The sequence below is a fragment of the Lynx canadensis genome, chromosome Y (assembly GCF_007474595.2).
Source record: "Lynx canadensis isolate LIC74 chromosome Y, mLynCan4.pri.v2, whole genome shotgun sequence".
NCBI classification, from domain to species: Eukaryota; Metazoa; Chordata; class Mammalia; order Carnivora; family Felidae; genus Lynx; species Lynx canadensis.
The window spans coordinates 49,924-67,524 of NC_050200.1; the positions used below are offsets into that span (position 1 = coordinate 49,924).

Sequence of the window (17,601 nt, forward strand, 5' to 3'; positions counted from 1 at the left end):
AGGCAGAAGAGTTAGTGTTAGATGCAGCAGGAAAAAGACATAACCAGCAACTGTTAACTTTAAAGATGTTAGGGGACTCAAAAGCCAAGATATATTGGCAGCCTGAAGAAGGAACCTAAAAAAAGCTCAAGGAAATAGGTTTTCTTCTAGTGCCTCTAAAAAGTGCCTCTAAATAGACTTTCTTCTAGTGCCAAGTCCTTTGTTTTAGCCCTGTGAGACCTATTTCAGACTAATTTGTAGCACTTTGTTATGGTAGTAATAGAAAACTGATATAATGTATGAAAAGTTTAGAAATTAGTTGCTTAGTAAACAATAAAGAATGTATCATTTTAAACTAATACACTAAATTCTTCAGTTCAATTACTAATACTTAATTGAAGTTTAATTTGAAATTTCTTTTGCACGAATGCCAAATCAAACCTACTTCATACACTGAAACATGTGTTTAATTAGACTATATGTTTTGATGCTAAGATGCACAAAATTCCCACAAAATCATATATGATATTATTACATTGTTTGTCTTTTAATGAAAAGGAAACAGACTGATAAAGTTTGGTAATTTTCCGTGTCCACACTAGCAAATGGAGGAACCAGGATTAAAGGCAGATTTCACATTAGAGGTTAGACTCCTTACCACAATGCTGTGCTGTCCTCTCTTTAACATTTTCCTGTGTGATTGAATAATTTCCCCCAAAGTACATAAGTTTTAAAAAGGCAAATAATGGGGTGCCTGGGTGGCTAAGTCAGTTAAGAGTCCCAACTTCTGCTTGGGTCATGAGCTGTCAGTTCAGGAGTTCAAGCCCTATGCACAGTGCTCTGTGCTGACAGCTCAGAGCCTGGAGCCTGCTTCAGATTCTGTGTCTTCCTTTCTCTCTGCCCCCTCCCATGGTCATGCTCTCTCTCAAAAATAAACAAACATTAAAAAAATTTTTTAATAAAAAGGCAAATAATAACAATTCATACATATATAAAAACATAATGATCAGCATGGCTAACGTTAACAACTCAGGCAACAACAGATATTGGCAAGGCTGCAACAAAGAGGATTTCTTTTGCACTGCTGGTGGGAATATAAACATGTAACAGCCACTCTGGAAAACAATATGGAGGTTCCTCAAAAAATCAAAAAGAGAACTACCCTACAACCCAGCAACTTCACTGTGAGGCATTTATCCAAGGGATACAGGTATGCTGTTTCAACGGGACACATGTACCCCAAGTGTTTATATAGCAGCACTATCAACAATAGCAAAAGTATGGAAAGAGCCCAAATGGCCATCAACAGATGAATGGATAAAGAAGATGTGGTATACACATATACAATGGAGTATTACTTCACAATCAAAAAGAATGAAATTTTGCCATTGCAACTACATGGGTGGAATGGGAGGGTATTATACTAAGTGAAATTAGTCAGAAGAAGACAAATATATGAGGACTTTAAGAGACAGAACAGATAAACATAAGGGAAGGGAAGCAAAAATAACATAAGAACAGGGAGGGGGACAAAATAGAAGAGACTCATAAATATGGAGAACAAACTGAGGGTTACTGGAATGGTTGTGGGAGGGGGGATGGGCTAAATGGGTAAGGGGCTTAAGGAATCTACTTCTGAATCATTGTTGCACTATATGCTAACTAATTTGGATGTAAATCTAAACAAACAAATAATAAGTAATTAATAAAAAATAGTAAATAAAATAAAATAAAATAAAATAAAATAAAATAAAATAAAATAAAATAAAATAAGAAAACATAATGAAAAACATAATGAAAGTACACAGAAGTGCTCAGTCAGTTAAGTGTCTGACACTTGGTTTTGGCCCAGGTTGTAATCTCCTGGTTCATGAGTGTGAGCCCCAGATTGGATTCAGTGCTGACAGTGTGGAGCCTGCTTGGTAACTCTCTCTGTCCCTTCTCTGCTCATGGTCTCTCATCTTTTTTTTCCTCTCTCAAAACTAATAAACTTTAAAAAAAAGTACATGTGCAGATAAAAGCAAAATTTTAAAGTGAAACATAAGCATTTCCTCTAATGACAGTCAACTAAATGACAAAACGGTATGTAAAAAATGAAACTTGTGATTTCACTCCTTTAATGCTGTTTAAATTTTAGAGAATCACTTTTCATCTATGTACTTGCTTATATGTTGTTCTTTTTAAAATGCTTATTTATTCTGAGAGAGAGAGAATCCCAACAAGGCTCTGCACTGACAGCTCAGATGTCACAAACCTTGAGATCATGACCTGAGCTGAAATCAAGAGTTGGACACTTAAACTACTGAAGAACACAGCTGCCCCAATTGTTACATTTTTAAATCTATACCTGTTAATCCCTGCACTAATGTTTTTAAATACAAGTATGTTTTACCCCCCTACCTGTGCTGTCTCTCTCCCACTCCCTACTGGAAAAATACGTGAAGGGGCGCCTGGGTGGCGCAGTCGGTTAAGCGTCCGACTTCAGCCAGGTCACGATCTCGCGGTCCGTGAGTTCGAGCCCCGCGTCAGGCTCTGGGCTGATGGCTCGGAGCCTGGAGCCTGTTTCCGATTCTGTGTCTCCCTCTCTCTCTGCCCCTCCCCCGTTCATGCTCTGTCTCTCTCTGTCCCAAAAATAAATAAACGTTGAAAAAAAAAAAAAATTAAAAAAAAAAAAAAGAAAAATACGTGAAACCAGAAATTTGTATAGAATATTTATAAGTCTCCAGAGCTTAGGCCAGGTCCTCCAATCAATCAGTACTCAGATACTGATTACACGAAAGCTATACAAATAAGCACTGTTGGCTGGTAAGAATACATTTTCAGAGTAAAAGACTCTGGTTAGCATTCTCAATCAGAGTGATCACAGTAAGATGTGCCATTAAACATCAGACTAAGCCCAAAGTAGAATTCTGAAATTATAATAAATGATCAACACTAAAAATGATTATGTTAAATGTATTTTTAAGAAACTTGGAGCACCTAGGTGGCTCAGTAGATTACATGTGGGACTTCTGATTTAGGCTCAGGTCATGATCTCATTGTCCTGGGATCAAGCCTTTCATGCAGCTCCATGCTGAGTGTTAAGTCTGCTTAAGATTTTCTCTTTCCCACTCCCTGTCCATAACCCTGCATTCTAAATAAACAAACAAACAAATAAATGGACTCCCCAAATCCCAAAACTCCAAGTGAAACAGAGCACAAATATATACATGCACTTAGTTTTTTAAAAAAAATAACGTCTGTGTGGTTGAGTGGGGGGGAGGGGGCGGTGTGGGGACGTGAGGGGGGATGGGTGCCTGAATGGCTCAGGTCATGATCTCAGTTTGTGACTTTGAAGCCTGAGCTGGGTTTGTACTGACAGCTCAGAACCTGGACCCTGCTTCAGATTCTGTGTCTCCCTCTCTCTCTGCCCCTCCCTTGCTCGTGCTCTGTCTCTCTCTAAAAATGAAACGTTAACAAAAAGTATGTGGGAAAAAAAAAGAAATGGGTGAAAATGGTTTTCAGTTAGTTAAGCTGGAATACCTCAGTCTGTATGAACAAATTCAACATCGAAAGCTACCAGAACTCAGACCATGCAATTTAAACTGCAACCATAGAAAATGGGAATACGTGTCATGGAAGTCTTGCTGTCTCCTTTTTTGAAATATTGACAGACATATGACAAACTGGAAGGGGTCTAGAAGGATATTAAAGATAGTTAGTAGATATTTTAAAATAATGAACAATAGTGAATAACAGGAAAGATAATGAACTTTTCTTGATTCCTTTTTCCTTCTTATCTGACAATCCAATCAATGTAAGTCTTTCAGCTTCAGTTTCACAACTGTTTGTAGTGTTATCTCTTCGCTCCACATTCACTGCTACAAATCAGTCTATAATTTAGTACCTGATAATTTATAGGTACGCTCATCACCAAAACTATTCTGTCACTGCTACACTGCCTTTTTGTCCATAAACATACCAACTTGTTCTCATTTAAGTCTTTTTGACTTCTTATCTCTTTTTTATTATTCAGTTCCAACCAGATCATACTCTTAGAAGTCATTTCAGCAAAAGGAGCATTCTCTCCTTCATAACCAAAAAATAGTTGTCCTAATTTATTTTACTTACATTACTTAACAGTAATTTATTTATCTGATTGAGAATTTGCCTGTCTGGCTCCAATAAATTTTAAACACATGAACTCAGAAAGTCTTTCTTAAATGTATCTATCCTCATTGCCAAAAACACTGCTTGTCATAAAGTTTGTTGTTCTCAAACAGTGATTCATTTTACATAAATCCTGAAAAAAAAAAAATCTAAGGCACTGTGAACAAACAGTTCATTTTGGATGAGTCAGTGTACATCTTCAAGAAATAGATTTAAAGCAGTGACCTTGATAAAAAAGTTACTAAATGAGCACTAAGTGTGGATTTTTAACAGGAATTACTATATTACAAATGAGTTTTGACTAAATGTTCTTTCAAATCTTTCTAACGTAAAATTTTAAACATATATATAAAATGGAATGAGTCACTATATAAAACAGTAGATAGACATGCTACCATGGTCTCATACTTTTGTTTGGATAACTGTCTGGATAATTTATTACAACAAAAATTTCAATATACAGTACAAATTGTTTATAATAAACCAGCACAGATTTTGACGACACTGGCCTAATAAGTTTGGAAGACACAATAAATTTTCTCTTCTGTTTAGAATACATATATATAACATATATATCCTAAATGTATATGTATACTTACATATATACATATATATTAGAATGAAAAAGAAACAGCAGCTTGTTTAATCTGTAACATCTCACATTTCTCGGACCAGAATTATTTTTCACTGCTGATAGTGAAGGGAGAGGGAAAGAAAAGCATTTAAACTGCAATTTGGAGAAATACAATTAAGTGACACTGTCTAAAAATATGCAGTATAAATACAACTAAAACATAACTGGAATGGAAATTAGTCTAAAAATTGAGAAGTTACTAAAATATATGTTTTCAAACTGGTATTTTATTAACTCTCTAAGTTGAAAGAAGCTAAAAAAGATGATGATTTAGACAGAACAATCAGAAAATTTAACTGTTTTAGTTACATTGCTATTTTAAATGCTAATTTCTTGATTGGACATTTATAATATAGAATTCTCACTCCCTTTTGCTGCATGCAAACTTCAATATTAAAACTATAACTGTACTACTGGAAAATTAGTTTGGTGAGAGGGCAAGAAAAAACACAGATCACGAATTTATTGATGTATATATGGCTTTATTCCTATCTGTACCAGAATAATCATTGTGTATTTGTAAAGGAAGAAAGTATTTTTAACATGTGAACTCTCTTTTGTCATGACTTCCGGACCATTTCATTGTTTTATGTCAACCAACATAATGATTTGGGGAAATAAATATGGATTTTTAACACTCCCAGCACACGCCCCACACCCAACAAAAAGGATTTATAGTGATTTTGGAAATACTTACTTAATCATTTCAAAGAGTTTAGGATCTGAGACTTTGATATTCCGTGCCATATTCCAAGAAAGATGCACCATGGGTACTACTGACTTCACACTTTGCAATTTATTCCATTCATATCGTTCCACTGCCAATTTATACTGGCAGGCTAAGGAGAAAACAAGTATTTGTTGTGGATATGCACTTGTAAACTTGAATATACTATCTATACTAACAAGACTTTTCTTAGGAGATACGATTTTTGAATATTTAGTGAATTATTTTCTAATAGAAAAATAATACCAATTAGAAATAATCCTTTAAAATGTAAAATCTGTTAATTATTAAAATACCTGTAAGTGGACCAACATTCCAGGCAATATTGTTGCACCAACCAACAGCCTGAACCCAATGAACAGTGCCTGCATTTATCCAGACCAAATCTCCAGGTCTTTGAATAAACCTGTAAACAGGCACATTTGCTTCATAAAGATCTTCAAGGTTCGGCCACCAAGAACTCATAAGGAAATTCAAATTATTTCTGGGGGGGAAAAGGAGTAAATAACATATGAATTAAGTTTTTTAATGTCTCATAAAAGTTGGGGAGAGAATTTCCAAATGTTAGAAGATGCTCTTAGTATTTCATTAAAACAGCACTGTAACAAGAACTACATCTTTCAACTATTAAGGGATAATCCTGAAAAAAAAGAAACAAAAACAAAAAACAGCAGATGACTCTGTAGATTAATTCAGAGATGTGTACTATATGCTTAACTTCACTTTTCAGAAGTCCAAAAGTTAAAGTTCCAAACTACAATTGAGACAATTTTTAATTTTCTTTCAAGGAAACATCTTTCATTTACCTGTTTTTGTTTTTTTTTTTAAGAGTATGTATTTTGAGAAAGACCAAAATCACCACATGAGCAGGGGAGGGACAGAGACAGGGAGGGAGAGAATCCCAAGCAGGCTTCACATGTCAACACACAGAGCCCAAATCAGGGCTTGACCACACGAACCATGAGATCATGACTTGAGCCCAGAAGAGTTGGACACGTAACTAACGGAGACACCCAGCAGCCCCTGATTTATCTTTTCTTAAAGAACTTCTTAATATCAAGGAATCTCCAAAAAGGAAATTGAGAGGAGGTACTGTAAAAAGCCACTTCAGTTCTTAACCAGAAGCACTGTGGCAAATTTAGCAGTGGTGGAAGAGTTCTGTTTTTCATTTTCGCCCAGAAATTGAAGTCCTTTTTTTTTTTTTTTTTACAAGAATCACCACCACTGTTACTGCAGCACCAATGCAAAGAGACCAAATTATTAACTTTTTATTTTAAATTCTGATTTTTTTATTACTCTCTGCCATCACAATGTAAGTATTTTAAGGTAACTAAAATATCAGTTCTTAGTAATATACACTTTATTTCAATTATTTAATTTTTTCAAGAAGAGAAAATTCACATCATAGAATTGTTCATCACCAAATTTTTCCTTATTTGTTTTCTCTTAACAAGTATGATAAAGGGTGCCTTGGAGTTGTCTCTATGGAACCTATTTCTCTTCCTTTTTACCCCTAAAATGCAAGGCTTTTCTTGAGATAAATCTAGCATATACTGATAAATCAAGGGATAAAAACTGTATGTTTCCTGTAAATTTTGAAATGTTGCCAGAAAAATACAAAGAAGGATATCAGGGGCGGGTGAGACTGGGACAGGGAGGGAGGAAGGGAGGGAAAAGAAAAAAGAAACAAGCTACAAGTACAGAACAAAACTAATTTTTAGCTAAACACTGCCAAACAGAAAACTGGGAAAAATTATCCATTAAAAAAAAAAAGGGGGGGGGGACCCAAAGGTGAATAGATCATGCATTTTTTAAAAAACAGTAATTGATTTAAAGATATATGTTAAGTGTAGTCATAAAATGAATGCTAAAAGATTTCAATATTAGAAGCAATAGATTATGCAAAAATAAAATTTTGTGAAAAACTGAAAGGATTAAGTGTTATTTCTTCAACTTAAGATGAATTAATTGTTTTAACTTGATACTGAAAGTTTTGGTTATCACTTGTCTTTTCTATTTTAGACCTAAGTATACATGTGTTATTTGAAAGCAAACAGTGAAACCTGCAAATAGTTCCTACTCAGATTACTAAGAATTTTGGTACTGTATGTGTAACAGTTACAATATGCCTCCTAATAACTTTTAAGAAATAGCAATTAAGGGTGCCTGGGTGGCTCAGTTCGTTAAAGCATTTGACTCTGGATTTTGGCTTGGGTCATGATCTCACGGTTTGTTGGACAGAGGTCCACACTGGCCTCTGTGCTGAGAGCTCGGAGTCTGCTTGGGATTCTTTCTGTCCTTCCTTTACTGCACATGCGCGCGCACACACACACACACACACACACACACACACACACACACACACACACACACACAAACGCTCTCTCTCACAACAAATAAACAAAGTTAAAAATTAAGAAAAGAGTTATTAAGCACACTGGAGATTTCTCATTAGACCCTTCTCACTCTGCACTTAAGCTACCAGTTTGCTGATAAATAAAAGATCAGAAAGGAGCATTTTATACCATTTTCTTGATAAATTTTAAAATTTTAGAAATCTGACCTTTCTTAGATTCTAAGAAAAAATTACAAGAGAATAAAAAGTGATCACACCCTGCCAATAAGAAAACTCTAAAGTACTGTTTAAAACTACCATGAAACAGTTTTTACTAAATCAAATATACTGACTGAAAACCCTCCAAAATTGGCATATGATAATGTGTACCGATTTAAAAATAATTACATATGTGAGTTATTATTATAATTTCATTCAATTTTTCATATGTCATAAACACAGCATTTACCCGTATAGTCTCATTACCAATTCTGAAAATAGGAGGGAATTCATTTGCTGCTGAACATTTACAATTTTTGGCTCACCATAAAGATACAAAAGCTTGACTTATTACCAAGGTATAAGGACACTTAATTTTAGAATTCATACCATTTCTGACTTAAATTTTAAGTAAGTCAAATTTTTCTATAAAGTACATTTGAAAACAAATGTGCATTCACTCACCAATTTTTAAAATTAAGTTAAAAAACAATTACTTCCTATCCTTTGAATCTGAACCTCTTCTTACTGCATAGACTAATTTCATAGCATCTTGCATTCACTGTTATTTCATATGACATAACAGATTTCAAATAACACCATTTAAAATCAGGTTTCTAGATAATAATTAGAAATTTAGCATCACACTCTGTCCTTTATAATAAACACCTTCTCTTAATTACTTTAAAAGCAAATTTGTTCAGAAACTTACTTTTCACAAAAGTCATTGAGAACACCCCAATAATCTTCAGGAACAACAAACCATTCACAATCACCTGGACCAATATTTATATTAACAGAACAGAAGTTGTTATTCTCTTGGTGACCTGAAAAGGAAAAGGGAAAAAAAAGTCATTATTACACTGTAAATTCAATAGGAGAAATGTGCCTTTAAATAACTGGGTTGTTTCAAGAGTGAAAACTAAGTGGTTATAAAGCAGTGTATATCACACGATAAGCAATAAATACTACATATGATATTAATACTACTTCCTCCTCCATAAAGAACTCCCAATTCTTACAAACAGAATCAAAAACTTATTGAAGAGATAGGGTTTTCAAAATTTAACTCGGTCAGTTAGCAACATGCAACAACCCTACAGCTCTCATAAGCATACCAATTTCATATTGGCATATATTATAAATGTTTCTGCCCACAGGTAGGTAAATATTATTCAGGCATGGAGATTTAAAATCTGAAAATTTGGGACACCATATAAAACAAAAAAAAAATTAACAATTTTTTAACAAAAGATGTGTGAACAATCTTAATTTTTCAGAACACGTTTAAAGATCATGTCAGGGTATAAACACTCTTATAGCAAGGTCCTATATGTATGTCAGAACAGGAACAAAATCTCTACCAAACAAAGAGAAATATAAAAAAAAATGTTACGTTGAATTATTCTGAGCAAACTAAAACATACTGCACATTTCCTTTAAAACATTTCACACGGAGGGCTCATTCAGTTAAGCATCTGACTTCAGCTCAGGCCATGGTTATGGTGGTTCGTGGGTCTGAACCCCATCTAGGCTGACAGCTTGGAACCTGGAGCCTGCTTCAGATTCTGTCTCTATCCTCTCTATCCTCCCCTGCTCACACTTTCTCTTGAAAATGAATAAGTGTTAAAAAGAAAAAAAAAAAAAAAAAAGGAAATTTGACACAGTTCTACAGAATAATGCTATATAAATAAATAAAAAGTCCAAAGGAGTTATAGGCACATATGACAAAGAGATAATCTATTAAGTTTGGTTCTCTCTCATAGATTTTAAAAGAAAAAAGATACTTCATTTCCTTTAATTTACTTCATTTTCCTACAGAATTTACTTTTATAAAATATCCCAAACTGGGTAATTGTCAAATTGAAATGAATTTGAATAGATTCTAATACCATATACACAAGGAAAAAACAAACAAACAAAAAAAAACCTTCAGATGTGAAACTGCTTAGTATTACAAAGATATTAGACAAAACAGGACCAAGATCCTTGTCTTGTTTCATTAATAACAATTCTCTTTTATCTCTTTCAAATTTATTCCCACTCATGATAAAGTATCACATAAGTGAATTTCCAATGATGGGCTGGGAATAAAAATTCCAACCAATGGGTTCCATCTACATCAAAATCTCTGAGGAGATTTTAAAAATACATGGAGATCTAGTCCTCAAAGGAGAGCCTGATTCAGCATTTCTTCCAAAAAAGTTTTTAGCATATTTCAATGACCAAAGAAACTCGGGACCATAAGTCATTTATAAATAGGTAAGAACCTATTTCTTAAAAAGTTATTTGGGGCACCTGGATGACTCAGTAGGTTCAAATCCGACTGCTGACTGAAGCTCAGGCCATGATCCCAAGGTCAAGAGATGGAGCCTGTATGCTTAAGATTCTCTTTCTTCATCTGCCTTTTCCCCAGTAATGCATGTGTTTTTGTTCTCTAATTAATAAAAATAAAATTAGGGGATGCCAAACTATAGCGCATGGGCCAAACATCTGTTCCTGTGAGTAAAATTTTCATGGAACACATATATGCCATTGGTTTACATTTTCTCTATGGGTGTTTTCATTCTACAAAATCAGAATTAAACAGCTGTTAACAGAAATCTTACACACTCTCATTAGTTCACATTGCTTCTTGGTAAAGTGCTGTATTAAGACACTTATAACCCAAAACCATTTCAACTGACATAGGAGTATGGAGACAGCTTGGTGGGACAAATGTGCGTGTCTGCAAATTGGGAGAGATAAAACGGGCAGCACAGGCTTGGAGGAGAGGGGAACCCTTCCGTGGAGAGACAAAAGAAGAGAAGAGAGGTTGTGGAAGTGTGGGACTGTATTTGGACAAGAGAAAAAACTTGCCTGGACCATGGACTGGGGAACAAAGAATACAAAGAAAGCCAGTTTCTACTTTGAAAACGGCCTTAGGAGTGAAGATTGTGGAGTTTTCAGACTTGTGTGACTTTCTCACAGGACAGAGCTGACATGGGTTGAGACTGGGGTGGAGGCAGCAGCCACTGAGCACGTAGCAATCTCAAGGGCACACTGGGATAGAACAGTCCTCTCCCTCCAGTACTGTGGGAAGAGTGGGAAGAGGAAATATTGCCCCCCTCCCCACCTCAAGGACCAAAGACCCTGCCAGAGGCCCTTTGTCAGCTGGTCAGAGTGGCACTATTTCAGAACCAGGTTTGCACCAAGCGGAATCCTTTAGGACATTGGGTTTTGAATGTCAGCTGAGTGCCTAAGACTGGAGCAGGACAAACCAGCCACCTGTTCTACTCTGTGAGGGCTGCCTGAACAGCCTGGCTTGGGTCACCCAGTCTGGGAGGGGAGGAGACAGCAGGGTGTCTCCATTTTTCCCCCCATCACCAACACACTGGTGCTTCAGGGAAAATGACAGTGGCCCCCCGTGGAGGCGGGACATGCTTACACCAAACCTCACCCTCTGTGCCTGACAACTGCATATTTACGGGAGTAGGACTGACACTGACCAAACCAGACAGCCTCTGCTCCAGACCAGCATGGCCACCGGTCTCAGGCACCAACAGACAACTGTCCTGTGGTTTTGCACTTTCTGATTTGAATTTTTGAATTTTAGTCAATTTTTATTTTACACACACACACATTTTTTTTTCTTGCTCTTGTTTTTTTAGTCAGGCATTTTTACTCTATTCTTTTTACACCTTTTCCATATCTCTTTCTTCTTTATTTTCCTCTCTGTCTTATGGTTTCTTTGATTCTCTGCCTGATCTTTTTTCCCACCCTGTCATTTCTCTCTTTGTAGGGGATAAGGCTTCTACCACCCCCACCTTATTCATTTTTTCCAGGGCTACTTCAGTGAACAAATCAAAGTCCACTTGGTCAAAGGTCCAAAACAATCCACCATGAGTACAGAGATAAAGCAACCACAGAGGTGACAACAGAGTGCATGCAACAGACACATGAAAAGACGCTCAATGTCACTCATCATCAGGGAAATACAAATCAAAACCACACTGGATACCACCTAACACCAATCAGAGTAGCTCAAATTAACAAATGAGGAAATAACAGACGTTGGCGAGGATGTGGAGAAATGGGAACCCTCTTGCACTCTTGGTGGGAATGCAAACTGGTGCAGCCATTTTGGAAAGCAGTGTGGAAGTTCATCAAAGAATTAAAAATAGATCTACCCTATGACCCAGCAACAGAACTGCTAGGAATTTACCCAAGGGATACAGGAGTGCTGATACATAGGCGCACATGCACCCCAATATTTACAGCAGCACTTTCAACAATAACCGTATTATGGAAGGAGCCTAAATGCCCATCAACTGATGAATGGATAAAGAAGATGTGGTTTATATATACAATGGAACACTACTTGGCTATGCGAAGAATCAAATCTTGCCATCTGCAATGATGTGGATGGAACTGGAGGGTATTATGTTAAGTGAAACAAGTCAACTAGAGGAAGACAGGTATCATATGTTTTCACTCATATGTGGAATTTGAGAAACCTAACAAAACACCATGGGGGAAGGAAAGGGGAAAAATAGTTAAAAACAGACAGGGAGGCAAACCATAAGAGACTCTTAAATAAAGAGAACAAACTGAGGTTTGCTGGAAGGGAGGTGAGTGGGAGATCTAGACTGGTGATGATGACCACTGAGGAGGACACTTGTTGGGATGAGAATTGGGTGTTGTGTAAGTGATGAATCCTGACAATCTACTCCTGAAGCTAAGAGTACACTGTATACACTGTATGTTAGCTAACCTGACAATAAATTATATTGAAATAAACAGACTTAAAAAATAAAAATTAACATATGTATCACATACTTCAACACTACATTAAAAAAATGACAAATGTATATCCATCATATTAAAGCAAGGAAAGTGAAGTGCAAGTGGTAGTGCAAATTTTTTTCTCCATTTCATAGGAAAGCACTGTATTTACTGAAGGATGTTCTTGCTGCACTAAAAAATTACTGTACACTGAAATTATCAAAGTGATCACTACAAATTTATCTATCTCACAGGAAAACAATGGACAGAATAATTAGAAAATGTAAAAATGCAGTATGTCATAAAACTTTTCATAAATACTTTAAAAAAAAAGAAAAAAAAATAGAGACCAAAATCAAAGTCAGTCTCTGGCCAAACAAAAGTGGTGTATAGACAGCTGAGTTATTAAATTGTGTTTCACTACAGCAATTAAATACTTCTAGAGAAAATAAAATGGTTCCAGACTATTAAGACTTTTGTTGAGAACAAGTAACTCAATGAAGATGTTGAAAGCAGTACCAACAGTCAATTTTTTAAAAAGGTAAATAATTTTAGGTAGTTTTTCTTGCCCGTTAACAGGTGAACAGACTTTACTAAATGGCATTTGCTAAGTGGTATTTTAACTAACTGATCTTGATGCATCAACACCAAATGTACTTAAGTACTGAAGGATTAGTTTTTTATAAGTAATCTTTCTAGGACAAACTAGAGTGCGAATATTTTCAAAGAAGTTGAAAAACATTAAATCCTCCAAGAATGGAATCCAATCAGATGTATTACAAATAATGGTGGAGAAAATGTACAAAGGCAGACAAGCATTTACATGGACATACTAATAACAAAGTCTGTTAAAACATAAAGTGCTTAGTGTCTATTGTTATTCACTGTGTTATTCATTGGGAGATACTTGATTGTGTGCCACTCTTCAGTCTTAAAGACTAAATGAATATTAGCTATATGAATTTTTCTCTGAAACAGACGCCAAACACTGTGACCTGCTATGATATGGCAGTAGTGAAGAAATAGTAGTGAAGTCATTATTATAATCTTTAGAGCTGTCAGGGTTGGGCCTCAACACTTTCTGCGTAAGAACCAACCATCAGCTACTGTAACTGAATAGTGACAGGTCATGAAAAGTTTGTTAAAGTCTTCAAAATGTTTCTTTAAAAAGTCAACCTAAAATTACAAAGGAAAACCTGTATTACAATAAAGTCATTTGCAAAACAGTATTTTTTGAATATGAAGTATTAGCCAGGTGTTTTATACATTTTCTGTGCTTTTAAAACCTGAACAATAGGGGTCCCTGGGTGACTCAGTTAAGCCTCTGGCTTCAACTCAGGTCATGATCTCAGATCTCAGTCTGTGGGTTGAGCCCCACATCGGGCTCTGGGCTGACAGCGTGGAACCTGGAGACCGCTTCAGATTCTATGTTTCCCTCTCTCTCTGCTCCTCCCCTGCTCATGCTGTGTCTCTGGGTCTCTCAAAAATAAATAAACAAATAACTGAACAGAAGCTAACAACGTTTTCAAGTATCAATCAATGCAGTATAAAAAAATTCCCATCTGCAAAAGTCCATTTACAAATGAGAAGATTCTAGCTGACTTTCAATTAGAAAGGATTAATTCTAATGCAATAAAACATCTAAGTAAGATGTCAAGTAAAAGAACCATAACAGAATTCAGTAAATGCCTTACACCTAAGTAAGATACTCAATAAAATATGCTTACACATTGACAACAGTATTTGGCAATACCTATTTTATGTGAAAATATATTATTTTAAGGATGAAATACATAAGATCTAATTACAGAACAGCTTTTATAGATACACACTTGTAGTTCATTCTGATGACAAGGAATGGTAATTTTAAGCCCCAATAAGGTGAAATTTTATTCTCCCATCAGAAGAAAAACCCTCCTATACTCATTATGTATTTTCACTCTTGTCAAAAAAAAAAAAAAATCACAGAAACATTTTTTTCTATTATACAAGTACTTATGAAATATCCTCTATTATACCTCGGGGCTTAGAGCCTAAAATACTACCATCTTAAAGAAGTTTCATGGCTCCTGCATTAGCAAATTTCTGAATTACATTTTTAAAAATTGTAACATAATTGTATAGAACAGAAACTATCGGTGCATTATATATTTTAAATATTTTCAATGAAATTTATATTATATATAGTAAGAATAATAATTGATTATGGTATAACTCTTAGTACTCTGAGCTTGTAATCAATCGGATAAAGACAAAGCCTTTATTGTTTTAAGCTCCTTTACTCACTTAAGTGATTAACTGCCTCCTTCCCCGGATAAATTTTTTGGATTATTCTTGTGTTTACATACTAAATAGATTAAAACAAAAACAAAAACAACAACACATAGAGGAAACTACTCTGAGTTCAATAATTACAAATATTTTGAACTATGAGAAATCTTTAAAAAATACTTTGGCTATATTTAATTATACATGGGAAGAAACTGGTTTTATGTGTGTTTCATATTTGACTCTTTTTTAATTATGCAAGATGTATTAGTTCACAAAAATAACCTGGTGTTCGACTCCCTGGAACTTTCATGTATAGCTGAACTGTGTTCATGCCCAGCACAGTATGACCAAGGTGGCTTAGAAGGTTTCCTGCTGATACCACACGCACAAAAGCAGGAAGTTTAGTTAGCTCATGTAGCTGCAATTTCCACCTGAAATAAAGTAACAGATCAAAAGTGTCACCTAGTGAGAATTAACCAGATATGTGAAAATACTTGTTCCAATCAGAAACACATTTAAATCTCTAAGTATTATTCTTAAGGTTAGAATTAGTAATGTATAAACTATACCAAAGAAAAGTTTCCAAAATAAGTGACGATTGTTAAAAAATTAAATCATAAAATTTGTAAGTTTAGTAATGAAACAATTTTTATTTTCTAATTTTTAAATTTAATGTTTCAACAGTCCTCAGTAACAAAAATCTAATCGTAAAACTTAGCAAAAATTATTTCAGAATGCTATTATTTTTAACTAAGAGTTATATGCTACCATAAATAACAAAAAGAATGATGCTAAACAACGGATAAAAGAAAAATGTGAAACCAGGGAATTTCCAAACTTGTTATCTTAGCTGTACTTCATAAAAATAGAGCTGGTAAACTTACTTTTTGTCATCGGAGAGGTCAATATTGGTTCCAAATTTTATGGTTTTAAAAGGTCCTTTCCTTCTTCTTCCAGAACTTTAAAAAAAAATTTTTTTTTAAAGAATATTAAATTCCTGAATTTTGGACAGAAATACTGAATGAACACTAAAAGCTACTTACGAATCTGAAGATACGGATTCAGTATCTGAATAATCTTTATGTTGCATTCTTTTTTCATTTTCTTCCTATAGATTAGAAAAACATTCTTAGTACCTATTTCAGGCTAGTATTTCCATTATGTAAGTTAATAAAATATTTTTTCTACATGAGCACCACAGTTCCAAACTAAGCTCCTATAGGCATACTTCACCAAAAAAATCTTCAGTGTCCACACTAAATAAAATGCCAATGGCATGGTACTCAACCTCCTCCATCATTTATGAAATTAATATTATAAATGTCAGGTATTACATAAATAAGAAAAACATATACCAATTCTATTTTTATTGTGGACCATCAGAGGTCTCTTAAAAATAGCAAATGAATTTTATTTTAAGCGATCTCAAGGAAATTTTAGAGAGAACAAAAAAACAAAACAAAAATAATATTAAAAATGTGGCATTTTTTTAGGAAAAAAAAATTCCGGAAGCACATGCTAACCCTAAACAACAAGACTTTATTCCCTATTTCAAAAGCAAACAGTAAAATTTATTTCCCTATGACACTTTCCTGAAATGAAATTTATAGTTGTTTTTAAAGTTGCCACAAATTCTAAGAGATAATGAAAATAACACAAAAAACAAAATTAGGGTACAAGGGTATTAAACTTTTTTATAAGTGTCAAGGAGCAAAACACATCCCAACGCAGAAATGTGTGTTTTCACACAAGTACAAATATTCTATAGGTATACATGGTAAGAAAACATAAGATTTACCATTTTTTAAAAGATTTACCATATTATATTATGGTTTTGTGTAGACATCCTGATCTAGCCTGTGTGGATTATAGTAGCAAAATAAAGGGCATATATGTAAATTGTTTATAGTCTAATTTTTTTTTTTTCAACGTTTATTTATTTTTGGGACAGAGAGAGACAGAGCATGAACGGGGGAGGGGCAGAGAGAGGGAGACACAGAATCGGAAACAGGCTCCAGGCTCTGAGCCATCAGCCCAGAGCCCGACGCGGGGCTCGAACTCACGGACCGCGAGATCGTGACCTGGCTGAAGTCGGACGCTTAACCGACTGCGCCACCCAAGCGCCCCTATAGTCTAATTTTTTGAGACAACACATGTACCTAAACAATAAAACACATAGTACTAGGAAGGAACTTAAAAGCTGAATAAAAATTCATGATGCTTTTCGGACAAAGGTTGCTATATAAATCAATACAGAAATGACAAGTAGAAATGCACACTGAAAAGAATGAAATTGTATCCCTACTTTTTACCATATAAAAAAATTAATCCAGAATAGATCAAAGACATAAAATTCTTACTATAAAATTCTAAAAATAAAACCCAAGAGAACTCTGTACAAGCACAAATTGGTCAATGATATCTTACCTATGATAACAAAGATAAAGGAATCAAAGTAAGTAATAATTCATCAAAAATAAATCATGTGCTTCAAAGGAGACCATTAAAAAAGTGAAAAGATAA

At 34.8% G+C, this 17,601-nt stretch overlaps 1 protein-coding gene across 9 annotated transcripts in view; it reads right to left on the reverse strand.

The window, feature by feature from the left end:
• The window catches only part of LOC115508053 (lysine-specific demethylase 6A-like), a 175,309-nt gene that overhangs the window by 11,842 nt on the left and 145,866 nt on the right, over positions 1 to 17,601 (reverse strand). For all 9 annotated transcript variants that reach the window (XM_030306458.1, XM_032592296.2, XM_036064360.1 and 6 more), the window contains 6 exons: positions 16,122 to 16,186; positions 15,963 to 16,037; positions 15,361 to 15,509; positions 8,756 to 8,870; positions 5,786 to 5,973; positions 5,460 to 5,601 (listed from right to left, as the gene is read on the reverse strand). In XM_030306458.1, coding sequence (XP_030162318.1) covers positions 5,460 to 5,601; positions 5,786 to 5,973; positions 8,756 to 8,870; positions 15,361 to 15,509; positions 15,963 to 16,037; positions 16,122 to 16,186 — 734 coding nt within the window. The remainder of the gene's footprint in view (positions 1 to 5,459; positions 5,602 to 5,785; positions 5,974 to 8,755; positions 8,871 to 15,360; positions 15,510 to 15,962; positions 16,038 to 16,121; positions 16,187 to 17,601) is intronic.